An 18,619-nucleotide genomic window follows, 5' to 3' on the forward strand; every position below is an offset into this window, starting at 1 on the left:
TACGATCTCAAATGAACTATCAATTTGCGATTGAGCATTTAAAGGTCACCAGAAATGATAACATGGAAAATTTATAGATGCACCAGGTAGAAGTCCAGTTATTGTCCACAACGGGCACAATATTTCTAACAGAACAATGTCAATTCCTTCTTTCCCAACAAGCCAGAATTTCAAAATGAAATCAAGGAAGACTATGCTTTCTTTGCTAAGATAGACCTTGAAAACTTCAAGGCTTGAAAAAATTTCATTTCTATAATTCTTCAAAAGTCTCAACTGCAAAAGCCAGTTCCCGATTATCTGGAGTATCAACCAGCACGTGTTTTCGCACTCTCCTCGGGTGAGCATCAACCGTGCTGGTTTATTCGTATGCCGAGCTGTCACCAATCAGACAGATGTCAGCTTTGTCAGGTTTGTTTAGCAATCATTTTTCATGGAAACTGGATTTATGCGGTACTTGATTGAACTGACAGTTCAGTGAACTTTGTAAGGTTCAAATCTGTGCGTCTGAACTCCAATCGTGTTCTTTTTCTATTCTGTCATATTTATAAAGCTTTAATGATTATTTAGCTGGGCTAATATCAACAAGAAAATTGGTCCGATTGGGCCACAGAATGTGCAGATAATCGGTCCAGATAGTGCTCAAATCGGACAGCCGATAAATTTTGAGTGCAAGGCGACGGGTAATGGACTGAACTTTCGGTGGATGGACGGACAAAACAACAATATCTCAACAGACGCGCAGCTGTCTTTCTACCCAGAAAGTACGATCAATTTGACGTGTATTGTCAGCGACTTGGATGGACTGCAAACATCCAGAATCCACGAATTGACAGTTGGAGAGGCTCCATTTTTGAGGACATCGACCGAAGACAGCCTCTTGGAGTTCGTTGAAGGTTCAAAGTTGGAGAAAATATACTGTTTCTCGAAAGACGGGGACGTGTTCTGGCGAGTTTATCTAAACTCAACAGACGAGCTCCCACGAGAAATCCAGTCTGACGAGGTTACTGTTGGCTACAGTCTATGGAAAGCTGTTCAATGCGGAGCGCGAAACGAGTTTGGAACGCGTCTCTCGAAAATTATTGAAATTGCGAGTATTCCAAGCTCCAGCCTACCGCATAATGTGAGAATCGAACAGCCCGATCTTTATGCAAGAGTAGGGAGCAACTTGTCTATTACTTGCTCAGCGCTAGGAATTGACGTCAATTATCACTGGTCCAAAGATGATGTAGAATTGGAAGAAATTGGCGCTGAATTAGCTTTTGATGATTTGACAGACGAAGATTCTGGATCTTATAAATGCACAGCTTCTAATAAATATGGGAACGCGACGAGTTTACCAATAACTGTTCATATTGGAATCCTTCCGACTGTCAGCATCGACCCTTCTCCAGAAGATATCGCCACATTCCCAATCAACATAACTTGCAACGTCGAAAACGGCCTCCCAACCTGGATTTTCAAGAAAGATGGTGAAGAATGGGGTCAAGATCATCCCGTAGCGCTAATTGAGCTAGGTGAAATGGACGAGGCTACATGTTTCGGCTACAATGCTTTTGGCAATCAATTTGGCCCTTCTATTCCTTTGAAAGAAATTTCTCTTTTATACGAAGCAATTCAAGAAGCCGAAGCAAAGCTCAAAGCTGCTGAGTTTCAAAAAGCAGCAGAAGTACTCAGCATTCACGCGTCATCTGAGTACGTCAGAGTAAATGAAAGCGTCACTGTCGTTTGTGAACTGGATAAATCAAATGCAACCGTGACATGGACACATTTTGCCGCAGAAAACAGTATTAGAGTCATTGAAAATTCTGACGCGCTGCTTGAGCTTACTGATGTCAGACTTGAAGATACTGGAGTCTATTTCTGTTCAAGTGGAGGCAACAATAAGTCGGTGGAGATCTTTGTCTACGAAGAACCAGTCATTTTGGCGCAACTTGAAGTTGTTCAGATGAATCAAACGGAAGTGAATTTGGAATGCCAAGTTGAAAAAGGATCGGATTTAACTTTCACTTGGATAGCGAGTGAGGAGATACAGGAAGGGTTGACAAAAGAACGATTTCAAATGAATAATATATCATTGTTTTTCTAATTATTTTCAGCCCTCGGAGATAACAAAAACCCAGATAAACTCTGCTCATGTCATATACGAAGGACAACAGCCGATTAACATCACGTGCATCGCAAAAAATCCTGTCGGATTTGCTGAAAAAATCTTCCTCCTCGAACCTATGGATGTTTTGACCTTGGTAACGGAGCCCGCTGGCACTGTCTTCAAGGCTGGAGAAGGTGTTTCGTTCAGATGTGACTTGAGAAGTGAAGGCGATAATTTGACAAAATGGATCTTCAATAATAGAACACTCGAGCATGTAGGCAACATGCTAAAATTGGAGAATCTGGAGCCAGAAGATAGTGGAACATGGAAATGTGTAAATGGCGAATTCTCGTCTCAGACTCATATTTCTGTCCTCGCCGTGCCAACTGTTGCCATCGAGAAACTCAGCCAAGCGCGAGTAGACTCTGAACTAGAGATCACCTGTAAATCTGAGGGTAATCCTCCGCCGAAGGTTTTCCTCGAGGTTGGAAATTTCAAAGCAGAAGGACTGGGCGAAGTAAGCCTCTTAATTTCTGTCACAAGGAATGTCTGCTCGATACAGTCGACCTTATGTCACTTATTTTTTTGAGAAAAAACAGTTTGTTCGTAGCACAAAAATAGACCTGGCATGGTAGCAAAATGCACAGCTAAAAATGCGATCGGCGGAACAGAGAGAGTTCTCGACCTCGATGTTGAACCAGTCTGGGTTGATCCGGTCAAATCATCTGTTCCTTCAGGATCCCGACTGGAAATTCAGTGTCACGCAGGAGGAGCAAGAACTTGGCTAAGCCCTGTTGGGGAGGAAATTCCTTACCGTCCTCCGGCAGCATTTGATCCAGAAGACAGAGTTTTCAATAGAAATGGAACGCTGATTTTTAAGAAGATTTTCAAAGATGATGCTGGAGAATATTCCTGCTTTAGTGGCGATGATTTTACGAAATCGACAGTGTCTGTTTTCACCCAGGTAACTGACAATTGGATTGCTCTTTTTTATATAATCAGGCGATGGAATTCACGCATACTCCTTACTCCGTCGCTCGATTTTCCGTACCTCGAACTTGGTATGAATGCGTCGATATCAGCTTCAACATCAAGCCGCAATATTACGATGGAGTTTTGCTGCTAATAACCGGAAGCAACAATGTTGACTTTCTGCGACTTTTCATGAAAGGAGGCATAATTCATTTGGACTACGATCTCGGGAGTGGTCGAGGAAAGACAGAAAGTCACATGATCAGAACTGGCGTTTGGAGCTCAATCAGGTGCTGCAATTTTATAATGGCAAAATAATTAATTGATTTGAAGTCTTCGGCGATGCGACAGAGAAGCCACTTTGACAGTCAACGATGAGTCCTATCGAGCCCAGTCACGTGGACTCTTCCGAGGTTTCGATCACGATCTTTATGGGTACTTGGGGAACGCAGATGGCGAACAGGGCTTTTATGGATGCATGAGCGATCTCAAAATTGATGGCGACGAGATTGACTTTGCGGCATTATACTCTGAGGAACAGTTTGAAATGTTAATTTTTAGACTAAATAATATTCATTCAAAAGATAATAATATTTCAAACACAAACTAGGGTCTCACGACATGCTCTGGATTATAAAATAAACCAATCTATCTTACTGCTCAAAACTAGACAGATAAATGGTGTAAACCTGCAAAACAAAGCTTTATTTCTGTGGGAATTCTTCAGTCTGCAAAAAGTTCAAATATAATAAAGTGAACCCTGGTACGGTAATTCGACAGATTCTCTAATCTTTTATGAGAATTACGCACGTGGTCAGAGAACGGCGTTTTGAGAAATTAATAATGAAAAAGTGGATATTATAATTTTTTGGAAATGAAGGTTTTTGCTCTTTTTGGATGCGCTGCTTTTGCTCAAGAAGTTTTCACTACAGAAGCTGTTATCGAAACCACCACGGAGAATCCTGTGAGTATTTATTGATGCCTTTATTAAGAATTTTTCTTTTTTATTTCTTAGAAAAATAAAGTTCATAGGGTCTGATACGTGATAAGTCTTCATTTCACATTCATTAAAATCATTTTCACGACAATTTGTACTTTTTTGGGCACTTTTCGCCCTTTTATTGGAAATTTTTCTTATCCGAAAATCGTCTAAGATCAAAATCTCAAGAACAAACTACCTTCTTTCGACCGAACTAACATGCCAATTCGAACCTTTTCCACCATGATCTGATCAAATCATTTTTCAAGTTCCCCCACGATCCTGTCGCTATGGAATTCTGCGCTAGCGGCTGCAAAGACACTGATTTTGAAGATCCTGCCGGACACTGCTTGGACGGCTTCTATCCGTATCCTGATGAGTGCTCCAAGGTAAAAAATCCTTAATTCAAGTTCATGATCGTTAAATTCATTCTAGTACATCGTCTGCTGGGACCAAGGCCTTTTCGGAGATGGATTCGATTGTGCTGGTGGACTTGTGTGGAACCAGCGATATTTCATTTGCGACTGGCCCTACAATCTTCCAGAAGATCACCCATGCTTTAGTGCCTAACTTTCCTTCAAAGAAAGACTTTTATAATAAACATTCTCAAATAAATCCCTCCCAAGAGAGTTTTTTTAGTGGTCTTCAGTTTTTGATCTGACAGCATTTTGACGTACATTTTCCCAAGTTGAAAAAGTTCAAGCAGAATATAGACAGAGTCTGATTTTCTCCACAAATTCTAACACGAAATCTACTGTGCATCTCGAACTTAATGAATAATTTCCAAAGCGATTAGAAGATAATTGCTCGATGAACGAGGAATGCTCATTCTTGCACCCCTGGTCGTCATCTGTGCTCATAAATACCCTCCTCCGAGGCGCCCTTTCGCCCTCTTCTTTTCAAGTTTTTTTCTGCAGCTCATTTTTCTTTTCCGAATCCTTCAATTTTAAACTAAATCTGAGTCGCTAAAAAAAAAGAAGAGAGATTTTTTGATATCTTCGAAAAGAGATTTAATATGAAGAGCAAAAATAATCGAAGACGATGATTTATTTTATAATTCTTAGTTGTTTGTCTATGACAAGGTTCTACAAAAAGAGTAAAATCTTCAAATTTCATGAAAATTATTTGCCAAAATTGAACGTCTAAGGGCAAAAAAAGGCATCAGATGGAACCTGTAAAAGCTTATAGTATGGATTTGTGTAATCAACTTTATGTTCATGATCTACTTCATCAGACGAAAAATGTACAGGCCGCCAGAAGTCTTTATTTTCTCCCTCTCCATTGCAGATTTCTTTATTGGGGCCACCATCATGCCAATAGGTAGGGCTTATCTCTCGACCGAAAGAGGGATGAGTAAATATATAACCCGCCAAAAATACAGTAAGAGGGTCAAATAGACACTAAAAAGATGGTTACCCACGTGACGTGTTCTTGCAAGCGGGTCTATTTTTTTTTATAAAACAGGCGGTTTGCCATGAAAATATCCAAGAAATTAGAATCTAAAAATAATAACAAAACAAATATGTATAAATATATTCATGTGATTCGATAGAAAAAGACATGAAATAATGAAATCGAATTAGACTTCCTTGATTATTCTTAGACTCAATCTTGTGAAGAGACTTTCTTCGGTAATTGCTCGACCTTTAGGGCTATGGCGAGCATGTGAACTTGAAGTGCCCGTGCTACTCTGCCGAGTCTGGAACTCGCTTGACATCGTTTTCTGTACAGCTTCAATTCTTTCAATTCTGCTAATAAGTTTCGACAGAAGCCTCGCATGTTTTTCACCACTTTCTCATCTCAAATACAGGTTCAGTCTACTTATAACTAGAGACTTAAACTTGATTTGATCAATTTTAGAAGCTCAAATACTGCCACACGCTTTTTAATCACTATTTGGTGCAGGAAAGGTTTAATCAATATCAGAAAACATCAGAGAAGCTTAAAAATAAACTTGGTAATTCCTTAACAAAGTTCAATTGTCGTTGGAAGCTGGGCCTTTTTCATTCACGACGAAAAATCATACGAACCCGAAGTGGAAATTTCCGATTTTTCTTCTGGAGACGCAAATGCTACTAAAGAGTAAAGAATTTCGATCTCTTTGAAAAGTGAATGTTTTCAGACTTCAAAATCGTTACAGAGAACAACTCGAATCAAGCGTCAATTCAAGAACGTCAAAAATGTATTCCATATGCGACTTGAAGATGGATCCAACTTTTGCCGTCTGGAGTTCGACCATATCATTTTACCTTCCTATACTTTTGAGAGGGATTAACCTTAAAATAGCCCTCGCTCCAAAAAATATAAGCATTATCCCCACTTTAGATCCTTTGCTGCACTTGCATACTCTATCAAGCGGGTTCAAATGCTTTAAAACGGTAAGCCTCTTTTATAAAGGATTTTACTGCGTAGTCTATAAACTATACGAGTCAGTATTTAATCTCATATGACAAGGAAGAAAAGGATAAATCCATGAAACGTTTCTTTAGGTCGGGACACGTCTCATCTGATCAGCTGCGCGCTCTACAATCTAATAAGGAAATGGCTTATTTTTTTGCTGAAATAATGATTCATTTGATATTTATACAAAATATTTAAAAGACCCTAACTTTAGGTTCTGAAAGAAAACAAAGAATTACCATCAGCATCCCATCATTATTATTCAATCATAAAATATTAAAAGCGAATTCGTTCTCTGACAAAAGATAAGCCAACAAACAGCACGAGATGTCACCGGCATATTCCCGTGAGTTCACAATTAGCGCAAAATAAACGGCTTTGATGCTCTGATCAGCAGTAATAATCTGCTGTCTCCTCGTTTTGATTCTTTTTTCAATTTAATCCGCCGTGTTCACCATTCTATTCGCGAAGTTCTGCATTGATCAGAAATAGCCGCTAATAATCAGAGTTCAGTGTACCGAACATTATCTGAGAGGATGAACGCGGCAAAAAGTCCATTAGCGAAGTCGCCCAGCGTCAAGAAATCACCATTTCCTCTGAACGACTGTGCTTCGAACGCAAGCACAGTAAATTCTGGCACACCGATGGTTGCTCCTGATCCAGCTCAGACCCCAACTACCAGTGTAAAATACACTTCGTCGACTTCTGTGAATGCGACGAGACTATTGAGGTATTCTTCTTTGTCTTTTGAGGGGCTTTTAACGCGTCTAGGACTTGCTTGCTTGTCTGTATATCGTTCTTGGTTTGCTGGTTCCCATTTGCGTGTATAAACCCTCTGAAGAGCTATTATCCGGGCTGGTTTACCGAGGAGGTCGGCCGAGTTCTCCAAGAGTTTTCAATCTGGCTTGGTTGGATCAACTCAGGATTTGGTTTCAATTAATCTTTCTCTTCAAATATCATTCTATGCAATAATGCTATAAGAATTCGATTTAGATATAAAACCATTCTAAGCGTTCAATCCAGTTATTTATTACTACGTGCTTGGATCCAAGCGTCATTCAAAATCGTAAGCATTTGCCGAAAATGATCTTTGACGGGTCAATAATTGATTCAAGTGCATTTTTAAGCGATACGAAAAACACCTCAATGCGACGGGTGATTTTGTCCCCGATGAATAGTGTTAGTGACAATGACATTCGGGTGCCTTCTTCTTCTGTTAAATAAATTATCAAGACACGCTAATCATAAAATAATTCATCTTAGTTTCATGGTTTCAAGTTTTGTTATTTGCTACAGTTATTTTATTGAGCAAGAAAAGTAAAGAAGGGTGGAGAAATGAATCTAAGACTTGTCGATTTTATCTACTTTCGGTAGTATTCGCCGAAGGTTCGCCCGAAGTCTCGCGGTTGAAATTTTCTGAAGAAGTATTCACAAAGAAAATGATTAATGATCAGACCCGTAGTTGGCGAAAGTAGAATCGCCAAAGTTCATCATTTGATTATTGTTGCCAAGCATCGAGATGATGTCTAAATGTTTGAAGCTCTACCCTAGATATTAAAAAACCTACCCATAATCTGACCATCTTCAATTCCAAGAGCTTTCATCAGTGGAGCAGCATTGTCAACGAAGGTTTGAATCATTTTAGGAGCAACTTTAGCCAAAATCGCAAAGGTTTTGTCCGCTTGCAGAGCTTCAGAAACAAGTGATTGTTCTCTGGCAGATGGGATTTCGGAGCGAAGAAATTCAAAGACTGTGTCGTTGATCTTTTTAATATCCAAGTTTTGGATGATCTGGCTAATGGCACCAGATTGGACCATTGTGAACATTTGTGTCAAGGGATCCATAGCTGCTCCAGCCATCATTTCGTAGCCGCTGTTGTAGCTCGAGCCATAGCTGGAGTAATCAGCAGCAAAGGGAAGTTGCATCAATGGAGCAAGAAGATCAGACATGTCTTGGATGAATCTGGTGCAGGCTTGCTCGTCGAAAAGGAGATGCTTGTTCACTCGGTAAGTAAACTCAATCATCTTGCCAACGCTAAGGAGGTTTTCTTGGCCTCTGAATTTTCGACAAAGTAAGTAAATAAATCATTAATTCTTTACCTGAAGCCTTCAAGAAGATCCTCAATCAAACCAACTGCAAGTGGTTTTACAAAGTTGATGTACATCTCAGCATCCTCCATAACAGCGCAAGACCGATCAATTTCATCATCGTAGAATGATGGAAGAGATTTTAAGGATGACATCTGAGGATTTGTATCCATGTTGCTAAGGATTTCCTCAACTGTTGCCCAACCAGCCGAAGATCGTTCAAAGATGGGACCCAATTTGAGCTAACGGTTAGAAAATTTAACGATCTCCAAATACCAGTAAGCTTACCAAATAATCTCTGTTGGCATCGACGAAGTGAAGGAGATTTTGAAGCTCTGCATTGGTTCTGAGGGCAATAACAAATCTTGTACTGAAGTTTTAGACGACTTACCCAAGAGTCTCCAGAATTCTAACTGTCTGGCCAGAGCTAGCTTTGACGATTTTTCCGATATCAAACCCGGCCTCCATGACAGCAGTGACGATCCTGTTGCACCAATTCTTGTCAAAGTTTTCCATAAGGACTTATGAAATTATAATTCTATCAATAAAAGAACAAAACCTTCAGTTATCTTCAAAAGATCAGTCAGAGAGAGTTCCGTGAATCTCCGATCGTCAAAGAGCTTCGAAATCGCGAATTCCGGCTGTTCCAGCATCTCAAAAACACCACGAACGTAGTTGAGAGCGATGTTAACTGGATCCTGGTCGTAATTATCAGCTTTGCAGTAAGAACTGAAGTCGAGCATGCCATTACCGAAGCTGCTCATGTAGTCGTCGAATCCATAATTGGAAGAGTCGAAGCTCAATTTTTGAGCTCCAACTAAAGAAGACGCCAAAAGCGCGCTATGAAGCTTCATCTTTCTCTCTCTCTCTCTATCTCTTTTAATAATGGAAAAAAGCAGAAAGCACGGGGAGAGTGGAGGAACTCAGGCGTAACGATAATGTCAGAAGATTAACCAGAATGTCATTCAGTTTATCCTAGCTATATTACACTCATGCTAAAGAACGTAAAAGATAGATATGTATTCTTTGAATAAATATATGATCTTATACCGGATTCATAATTTGTTACGATCAGAATTCGCCGAAAACGATTAACAGCCTGTCACCACCAAATTTACGACGTTCTTTCAAGACACTTCCGGAATCTGTGTTCGCTTTAAAATGTTTTAAAACCTTGAATTAGTCATTTCAGTTCGTCCATGAGATAACCTCAAATTGCTTTCCGTGGAAAAAGCGGGTTCAAGGCTGGGTTCAGCTCCTATCTTCTTTTTTTCGAAGAAATAGAGAAACAATTGTTAATTGCAAAGTTAGTTTCGACAAAGCATTTTGATGAGACATAAATCTTCGTTCCATCAGATCAAAGTCGTGTCAAGTGAAGAGTTGACCCGAGAAGGTGTCGACCATTTCGGGTTAAGCCAAGGAGTGAACCCTGCTCGCTGTTGATCCAGTTACTATCATTCAGAGGAATATCCAACAGAAGATTCTGAAATTATTTTGCCAATCTATAACTAGAGAAAGCTCAAAAACAGAAGAGAATAAAAAAGAAAGGAAGAATTGAAATCAAGGATGAGAATATTTTTGTCTGCGGCGTTATTTTTCTTCGTTCTGGCAGACAGAGATAGTGATAACAGTACAAGTAAGTTTATTTATGGATCGTTTAAAGCAGTGTTTGAAAAAAGAATGTGCGCGGGCTGCGAGCGGGCGAGCGGGGCGCGGGCGGGCGCGCTCGTCCATCCGACCACCTAAAATTTTGACAAATTTTGCCCCTGCCCATCCGCCCGTCAAAAAATCAGGGCTCATACTGCTCGCACGCGCACGTACCGCTCATGCTCCCCGCTCGCCCGCCCTCCCCTCCCATGCTCGCCCCTTGCCCGTGAGTGCATGTGATCGGACCGGGTATTATCGAGTAAAATGGACTCATTTTACACAGAACAAGGACTTATTTTACATAAGATTGGGACTTATTTTACACAGAAAAATAGAAAATCGTTTATGATCTGTGTAAAATAAGTCCGTATTCTATGTAAAATAGGTCCCTTTTCTGTGTAGAATACGTCCGTTTTTTCCAACTCTGTTTTGGTCGGTTTTGGTTTATTTTTACGTTTCTTTCGGTTGGTTTTCTTTGAGTAGAATTTAGCGCCCCGGGAGGGTGAGCGGGCGGGCGCGGGAGGGTGCCCGCGCACATCCGCCCATCCGAAAATCTGGCCTTTACATGCCCGCTCCCATCCGCCCTTCCAAAAAATCGGACCCTTCGCGCCCGCGCTCGTCCGACCATTCGATTCTCAGGCTTTTTTCAAACACTGGTTTAAAGTTCGATTTGAAGAATTATATATTTTAAAATCATATTCAGAAATGTTCATAAAGAAGAAAGATTCAGTTGACTTGAACTATCTTTTTTAATTTTTTTTTTCTCAATAAATGAAACACGGAACTAGTATTGTTTCGGATTTCCTTGATCGTGAATGTTTCCGTCTTTTTGAATTCCCGTCACGTTGTGGCACTCACTCGTGGCTGCTCTAGAATGTCGCCGATAAAATAATCTTTCGTAGCTATCCTTATCAGTGACTGTTCACCAGAATGTAAAGAAACAAAAAAGGGGCAAAGGTCAAGAGGCAACCTTTTTATTCAAATGAGGAGATCTTCTATCGCCCTGGAAAAAAGGTTGAACCTTTGCGAACTTTTAGCTTCCTCGATTTTGCCAAAATTTTGACGGATGCGCGCGGCGAGATCAAGAAATAAAGTGTAGAGGCGATGAAAGTAAATCGAGGTTTTATAACGTGTCCAAAGTGACAAGCACGATTATGTAAATCACTGGCGAATCACACCATGTGTGTGGCGCGCAGCGGACAGAAGAATTATTGACCCTTCAAATCTTTTCAAAGGAAATCAAAAGTACCCTTTGGGCGCTTTTTAAATGTCGGATTAATTACAAGGAAACCTTTCAAATCGGAAACTTCGGAAATGTTCTCTTTTCTGGAGACAAAGGGGATCACGTTTGAGGCCTTTGAGGATAATTTTATTCATTTTTTATTAGAAGTTTTGATTATTTTTGCGGTCAATAAATAATTTTTGAGGACAAGCGCGGCGACGTACGGGGCGTCTAACTGGTGAAGCAAGACTACGGTAATTCATCAACAGAACAAGTTCATTGTTTAATTTGGACCTTGAGGTTTTTAGGCGACAGGTTAAAAAGTTGAAGAAAAGGGTTCAAGCGCAAGAAGATGCTTTTAAAATTGTCGTTGAAGGAAAAGATTCACTCATTTTAAAGAAAAAAGGTCTAATGCAAGTTTTATAATTGCTAGAAAAATCTGATGAGATTTTAAAACAGCGAAACGTCACAATTAAAAAGGATTGAGTCAGTAATGCTCTTTGTGTCTTGAGTGATTCCCCAAAAAGATTTGGTCGCGGTGATCAACAGTCAAGCCGGTCAGATCAACGCCATTTGGAGGGACGTTGTTTGAACTCGCTTATTTGCAATCTAGGATAATTATTTTCAAACATCAACAAAAGCATGCTCAACGTCACGACGATAACTGAAACGACCACGACGACGACTACAACGACGACGACTACTACCACCACGACAACAGAAGCTCCTCCAGAAGGGCCAACGATTGGAATTATTGGCGGCATTGGACTTTCAGGCCTGGGCTCGGCAACCATGGAAAAGTTGAGTTAGGTTCTGAAAAGCTTCGATATAAAGCCGCGTAGCGGCTACTTTTCAGACGAAGCCGCAAAATGACCGCAGTATTACCATTTCAATCTATGTCTTCGCTTTGCGGCTTCGTTTTAAAAGCCGCTACGCGGCTTTCGATTTAGGCGTTTCAAAACCTGACTCAGGTTTCTCCACAGGTTGCCAAACCCATTTTCAGGCTGGTTTTGAGTTCTTTTTGTTTGAATTCTAGGATCGTAAGTCGGATTTTCTACGTGTCCAAGTTCACCCGAAAAGGTTCAAATTTATTATTATAATTACAGCGGCTTAATTAATCGGGCTAGTTCCAAGTTCACGATTAGAAAGAAGAAAAAGCATGATGCTTCGCTTTATTATGAATCACGGTAACGTGTTCCGCAGAGTGTAATTTGAAATTTCAAAAACCATCTGCAAGAGACATCAAAAATCACTCCATACGACAGGTGGGAGAACTTCACGACTACTGCTCACTTCTTCGCTGAAGAATATGCTCAGCTACCAGAGGAGAGGTATCATCATTGTAAAGGGGATCAAAATTGAACTCAATATAACTTTTTGTCAAGAAAAAAAATGCAAAATAATTTTTTTTCCTCGAATTCTTCTGCAATATTCAAGTTTCCTGTCGTAATGCCAGACAGAAAAATTGATTTTTCTTGACGCCTTTTTTTAATTATTGAGTTCAATATTCTTGATCTCCCGATGAAGTTCCGTAACGCTGTCTGGGTCCGTCTACGTCATGGGAGGCATTATTGGCAGGGCGACGAATCGATACCAAAGGAAACCCGGGTTGAGAAAGCAAATTGACGGAGTAGTTTCACGCGTCAAATCTGACCGTTCCCATGCTGATTATCCGGGTAGACGCTTTTATATCCGTTTGCGAATTGCAGTGAATTTTTGATAAATTCTGCAATTTTTCCGTAAATAATGTTCTAGGGCCATTTTCCTTGTGTAGTTGTTTTTCTTGTGTTTTCGCAACCTGTCGCCAAGTGTACAAGGAAGCACCCAAGTGCGGACAAATTCCGTTCTGCGCCTAATTCCGAAGAAAAAGCTCTGGGTAGATGCGCACGATATGATCAAGGAGAGGTACCGTAGCTCGAATATCCCAATCTCTTCAAAAATACGTAGATCGAATCACGTGTGCACCGCCTGGAATGGGTACATTTGGGCTTGTGGGCCGGAAACAAGCTGCGAAGTGATGAAGCCAGGGCATATTGGCTCCGCGCCCTGGCAACAAGCGCCGCCCATGTGGAGAATGCGTTCAAGATCAGGAACTTGTTTAGAAAGAATCTCTCCTTTATTGAAGAAAAGTTCTTCGAAGAAAAATGAATCCAAACTGTCCGTTCTGTTTGATAAACAAGTAACGAGCAATGGTTGCTACGCCGAGCCGCGGAATAGTCGTCATCGGCGGATCTGGCACGCGTTCTGTTGAGCAAATTCCATCCCACGAACTATTTTGGGCGGAAGGGTAAATAATAAATTGCTTTTAAAGTTAAAAGTTCGAAATTAGAAGCTTAAATAATCCACTTTTTTACGCGCTCTCTCGAGTTTTTGCTTTGTTGGCAAAAAAGAAGTGAGGGTACGTTTTTAGACAGTAAAATTTGAGAAAAGTCAACATGTTCTTTTCAGACCAAGTTTGCCGTATGTTCTGGAAGATATGGCTGCCGTGGCGATTGGCGAGTCGATCTACCTTCTCGGCGGATGGATGTCGATTGGAGCCACGGATAATATTCTTATGCTATCGTAAGTCAATCTTCTTAGAATTTTTTAGAACCTATGGTCTTTCTCGGTCGCAAGGCGGTTCCGCTAGAATATAAAATTGATTGAAATTGTAACTATGGCGAAGCCGCTTTGCGGCTTCGTTATTAAAAAAAGCCGCTAGGCGGTTTTTCATTATAGCCTCTTCAGGAGCCTGACTCAGGTTTTCTACACAGGTTACCGAGCTCTGCTCTCGGCTAATTCAGTTTTTAGGGAGGGAGGAATTCGCTGGATGAAGATCGCAAAGCTCCAACGTGCCAGACATTGGTATGCAATTTTGTTGTTGAAGGATTATTTCTGATTTGCGGATCCGCAAGGGTTAAAAAAAGATGGAGATGATATTTTGCTAGGTTTGCATCGGTGCGCTATGGCAACGACCTGTGGTGCATTGGCGGCGAGTTGGACGGAACATCAGAAGTGTTCCATTCAGCTGACAATACTACTGAATTGCTACAGGAAGGGCGCGCGGATCTTGCAACGCGGACAGAAATGCAATTCCGCCTGCAATTCCGATACACGGATTTTTCAGATTTTTTCCGGTCTTGGCTTTTTTTCGAAATTGAAGAATATTTTTTCTGTTTTTGCCTCTGATATCGCAAATTCTAAGTCCACCAGAATGATATCGAATGACCTCGGTTTTACAGTAGCATCGGAATTTGATCAAAATCGACCGAGGAATTAGTGAGAGCCCCCATTCAGAATGTGTTGATGCCCACGGTTACGATGTTACCGTTAGCCACAAAATCCAACCGCGGCAATTTGACCATGAGCCGAGAACAAGGAATTTTGTAGTGGTCGGTTTTTTCTAGCGCCCGTCCAAAGATCGAAGGTTACAAGCCAACTAAGGGCACTACTGCTGCCATTATTCCTGCTCATTAATTTTATTAAATCAAATTCTTCATCTAAATGCACTACTGGTATCTCAAATCGAGATTCTCAATAAACTTGACTTTTCTACTTCCCATATCGTCTTTTTTTCAATCTTTCCCAGCGATTAACAGCAGAAAAGGCGTGCGCAATTGTCAATTGAGAATCCATGCTTTTCTTGCATGAAAGAAAGAGTCAAAAAAGAAGAATAAACAGGGCAAGATAATAAGTTCGTCTCCGACCCTGCTAGAAAGTACCGAAAACGTCAATATTTTCTCTTCAAGAAAGAGTCAGATTCACAAGAAAAGCATTTGACTCCCATTGATAGAGATAAAAGAAGAGCTTGATAATCAATTTTCCTATTTGAAAAAGGAACAGATTCAATTTTAAATCAATTATTTGATGACTGAATGATCAGCTTAAACGATGAAATTTAAAAAGCCGCGCGCGGCTATCTTGATGACATTTAGCCGCGCTACGAATTTTTATTGAATAAAAGGGCGAAATGAGTAATTCTTACATGCCAAATTATTGGTCGAAATGTGCGCAGAGTTTAAAATCATCGATTCTATTTCTGGAACTAAAAGTTTTTTATCTGTAGAAAAGAGAGACAATGAGCTTCTCGGAAGACAAGGACGACCATTTTATGGAGAAGGAGAAAAATGTAATCGGAATGCCGGAAAAGGCGGAAGAGCCTGAGAAAAAGAGTCATTTATTGGCAATTTCTTTGGTACTTGGAATGGCGTTATTTAACGTTGCTGCGGAACAGGTCAATTTTTATAAAAAAGATTAATTTAAAACAGAAGCATTTTGAATTTCAACTTTTCGCTCTTCGGGGTATTACGTCAATTTCAAAAGAGGTCGTAAAGTTTCATTCGTCTGCTTTGTAAATTTGCTTTGGCTGGTTTAGGAACTTTCACCTTTGACCCCTAAAAAGTTCGTGAAAATTCAAATTAGAACTGGAAAATTACAGTAAAAGGGGGATGAATGTACTCAATTAATAAATGAGCCAGCTAATGATTACAGATGAACTTTTGCTATGAAATCATCCCGTATTTCGCCTCATCTTATCTGGAGCAGAAATTATCCATCTCCGTAAATTTTGACGTCAATATCGCTAATTTATCGGGGCGGTTTTATTACGCCCAATTATTTTAATTCTTGAGCCTGAGGAATAACCTCCATTATTAAAATTTGACTCATCCTACAGTGACTTTTAGACCTCAAAAACACTTGTGGCAGACTATGACTTTCCGGCTCCTGTCTTTATACAGTACTTTTCGACCTCATGGATGGTCATTTGCGCACTCGTGTACTCGGCGGGTGTGTGGATTCAAAATTTACGCAGGAAGGGTTCAATTTGTAAAACTGAGTTTTTTTCCCAAGCGATCCACTCAAAATGGAATAGGCCAAATTTTCTACATGAACTTGACGTGAGTGAGAAAGTATTCATTTTTGAAACTGACAAAGAGGCTTTCCGTGGAGCGAAAACATCATCCCAAACTTGGAACCGATCGGTTTTACTCCTGGACATTCGATTGTCTTCAAATTACGCTTCTGCTTCTTGTTCATGTTGATTTATGTCGGCTGTAACGTGCTATACGTTGAAGGGCTGCGTTTTTTGCCAAACACCATGGACGGGCTAAAAACTCGGCAAATTATTTTGGGAAAAACTCCACCGCCGTCTTTCTAAACGACACCATTAAACATGCTCAAAAAATTAAGCTCGCGGACGCATTTAAGCTCCTAACAGAACTGCAAACAAAAATGCTATTTTTTTTCTCCACATTTTCGAAATTCTCTAAGTAGTCCAAAAAAGCACTTCTTCGATAATGGCGATGGATCCAGCGATTGTATTCATGTTTTCAATTTGCTTCCTTGAGAACTTCAAGATGGGCTGGAGGCGCAATCTTCTGCAGATTATTGCGAGTGCAATGGCTGTAACTGGAACTGTTCTTTTTGCTGTTGATGGGCAAAAAAGTGACGACTCGAATTTTTCAGGAAAAAGTCGTAATTTTTGATTCTTCTAGTTTGAAAACTTTTTTGCAAAAGCATATTTAGACTTTGAATAAAGAGGATGGAATCAACGATACCATTATTGGAATTCTTCTTATCTGCGGATCAGTGAGTTTATCTTCGACTTATAAGGTCGCCTTCGCCAAATGCTTTCCCTCCGACCTCGGAATCGGTCAAGTCAGCTGGTTCCTCGGAATTATTGGAGTTTTGAATGCTTTGTTCATTTGGCCGCTAGTTCTTGGTCTCTCTAAAGTTCGGCTATCTTAATAACGTGAACGGTCGGTATCACGTGTCTGTGCTCGTTACGAGTTTCTTATCCGCACGTTTGAAACTGCACCTCATCAATGAGTCGTTAGATAGCCTAAGCGCAGCCGGAATAGAAGTGATTGATGCTGCCGATATCCCCTGGGACTTCCTCGCCCTCTCCGCCTTTCTAGGACTCTGCTTCAATCTTACACTCAATTTCGGCGTCGCCTACACTTATCTAAGAGTTTCAACTATTTTATCCAGCAGAAGTGTTTGCTAAAAAATATCCAAAAGAAACTCGTTACAGCCACTTTATATGGCGATTGGGCAGGCTCTTGTCCCGCCTCTCAATTTTGTGGTGGACCTGATCTTCCGCGAGTTTGACTTCAGCACGCTGCAAATTGTCGGATCCGTCGTCTCAGTTTCTGCCTTTTTAGTCGTCCTAATTCCAGTCGAGTCCAGGAAAACAGCAGGCAGGGGTCAACTTTCTTTATTTTTTGATCAAACAATAGTATTTTAAGAGCATTCAATTGTTAAATTCAAGTGGCAAAATGACCCCAAAATAGATCCAGAAGACCTGATTGAAAACCGCGAAGACAAAAACTTCACGACTTTTTGACTTCCATCGCGATTCGCGAATAGATTTTAATTTACTTTAGAAGTTGATGCAACATCGACTTTGATCTTATCCACTAGCCTTGTTCAATTCAATTAATTTATGCCGCAACAAAGTTCAAAACCTTGCTGGTGCTTTTAAATAAACAGCCAAAATTAGTGTTTGGTGGTGCAACGTTGACGATTTAATTCTGATGATAAGGACATTGATAAGAACTTATCGACGCGTCAGGGTCAACCGCTGGGTGACCGGTAACCAAACACGTGACAGCGGATCTAAAATGAGCAGGACAGATTTATTTAGCACAGGATTTGAGGATTGAGCGATTAAATTGAGCGGAATATTGAGGTTAACTCCTTACAGCGGACAAATTTAACTTTTTCGATTATTGTCATAAAAGGCTAGACCTTCACTAACCCAGACATTAGCGACTGTATTTTCTAGCAGACATCATTTATCAGTCTAGACACAATTTGTGATGCACTGATTTCTCCACCGGAAATAACTTTTTTTGGAGAATCGATCAGAACTAGGTTGCTCTTGTGCTAGAGAAGACATTGCTAATTATTCGTCTTCTGTTTTCGCACGTTATCTTGCAAGTGTAAGTATCCACATCTTCAGAAAAAAGGGAGTGCGAGAGTGCAAAGCCTGACCCTGACGTTCCAGAGGTCTTTCATAAATTATGGAAATCCTCCAAAAAGGGGAAATTCCGCTACGTTTGCCTCTTTCCACCACTCACGTCTAAAAATCGCAACGAAAATTTAAAAATTCGGAAAATCGCAAATTGAATGACGCAATTTCATTTTAATAAAATAATGATATAAAACGCCGAAACGACAACAATTCAAGACAGTCGGCAAAACAAAATTAGTACCCAAAATTATGAATTAAAATTTTAGAT

The 18,619-nt window shown here is 40.3% G+C and overlaps 6 protein-coding genes and 1 long non-coding RNA gene across 7 annotated transcripts; 6 read left to right on the forward strand and 1 right to left on the reverse strand.

Moving 5' to 3' along the window:
- Window positions 1-243: 243 nt before the first annotated feature.
- On the forward strand, window positions 244-2,100 carry LOC145699094 (titin-like). Its single transcript, XM_081776341.1, has 2 exons — window positions 244-408; window positions 568-2,100. The coding sequence occupies exon 2, from the start codon at window positions 704-706 to the stop codon at window positions 2,084-2,086; it is 1,383 nt and encodes a 460-aa protein (XP_081632467.1). The 5' UTR covers window positions 244-408; window positions 568-703; the 3' UTR covers window positions 2,087-2,100.
- A 555-nt stretch (window positions 2,101-2,655) lies between these two features.
- LOC145699095 (basement membrane-specific heparan sulfate proteoglycan core protein-like) lies at window positions 2,656-3,833 on the forward strand. The gene is made up of 4 exons (XM_081776342.1): window positions 2,656-3,053; window positions 3,092-3,351; window positions 3,395-3,589; window positions 3,665-3,833. Coding segments are annotated over exons 1-4 (792 nt in total). The 5' UTR covers window positions 2,656-2,717; the 3' UTR covers window positions 3,666-3,833.
- A 60-nt stretch (window positions 3,834-3,893) lies between these two features.
- Window positions 3,894-4,626, forward strand: LOC145699096 (uncharacterized). Its single transcript, XM_081776344.1, has 3 exons — window positions 3,894-4,025; window positions 4,310-4,429; window positions 4,476-4,626. Exons 1-3 carry the CDS (start codon window positions 3,936-3,938, stop codon window positions 4,608-4,610), a joined length of 345 nt encoding a protein of 114 aa, XP_081632470.1. The 5' UTR covers window positions 3,894-3,935; the 3' UTR covers window positions 4,611-4,626.
- A 593-nt stretch (window positions 4,627-5,219) lies between these two features.
- Window positions 5,220-5,945, forward strand: LOC145699909 (uncharacterized). The gene is made up of 3 exons (XR_014134107.1): window positions 5,220-5,360; window positions 5,691-5,850; window positions 5,901-5,945. It is a non-coding gene; the product is annotated as an uncharacterized LOC145699909 (long non-coding RNA).
- A 738-nt stretch (window positions 5,946-6,683) lies between these two features.
- On the forward strand, window positions 6,684-7,380 carry LOC145698364 (uncharacterized). The gene is made up of 3 exons (XM_081775563.1): window positions 6,684-6,786; window positions 6,954-7,170; window positions 7,212-7,380. Exons 1-3 carry the CDS (start codon window positions 6,768-6,770, stop codon window positions 7,378-7,380), a joined length of 405 nt encoding a protein of 134 aa, XP_081631689.1. The 5' UTR covers window positions 6,684-6,767.
- Window positions 7,381-7,719: 339 nt separating this feature from the next.
- On the reverse strand, window positions 7,720-9,431 carry LOC145697097 (uncharacterized). Its single transcript, XM_081774248.1, has 7 exons — window positions 9,087-9,431; window positions 8,919-9,048; window positions 8,816-8,873; window positions 8,540-8,769; window positions 8,008-8,495; window positions 7,897-7,966; window positions 7,720-7,856 (listed from the first exon to the last, which is right to left on the reverse strand). The coding sequence occupies exons 1-7, from the start codon at window positions 9,379-9,381 to the stop codon at window positions 7,802-7,804; spliced, it is 1,326 nt and encodes a 441-aa protein (XP_081630374.1). The 5' UTR covers window positions 9,382-9,431; the 3' UTR covers window positions 7,720-7,801.
- A 4,154-nt stretch (window positions 9,432-13,585) lies between these two features.
- LOC145698365 (uncharacterized) lies at window positions 13,586-14,852 on the forward strand. Its single transcript, XM_081775565.1, has 5 exons — window positions 13,586-13,683; window positions 13,845-13,958; window positions 14,187-14,240; window positions 14,324-14,476; window positions 14,783-14,852. Exons 1-5 carry the CDS (start codon window positions 13,586-13,588, stop codon window positions 14,850-14,852), a joined length of 489 nt encoding a protein of 162 aa, XP_081631691.1.
- The last annotated feature ends 3,767 nt before the right edge of the window (window positions 14,853-18,619 follow it).

This window comes from Oikopleura dioica, chromosome 2 (assembly GCF_907165135.1).
Source record: "Oikopleura dioica chromosome 2, OKI2018_I68_1.0, whole genome shotgun sequence".
In the NCBI taxonomy this organism is placed as follows: domain Eukaryota; kingdom Metazoa; phylum Chordata; class Appendicularia; order Copelata; family Oikopleuridae; genus Oikopleura; species Oikopleura dioica.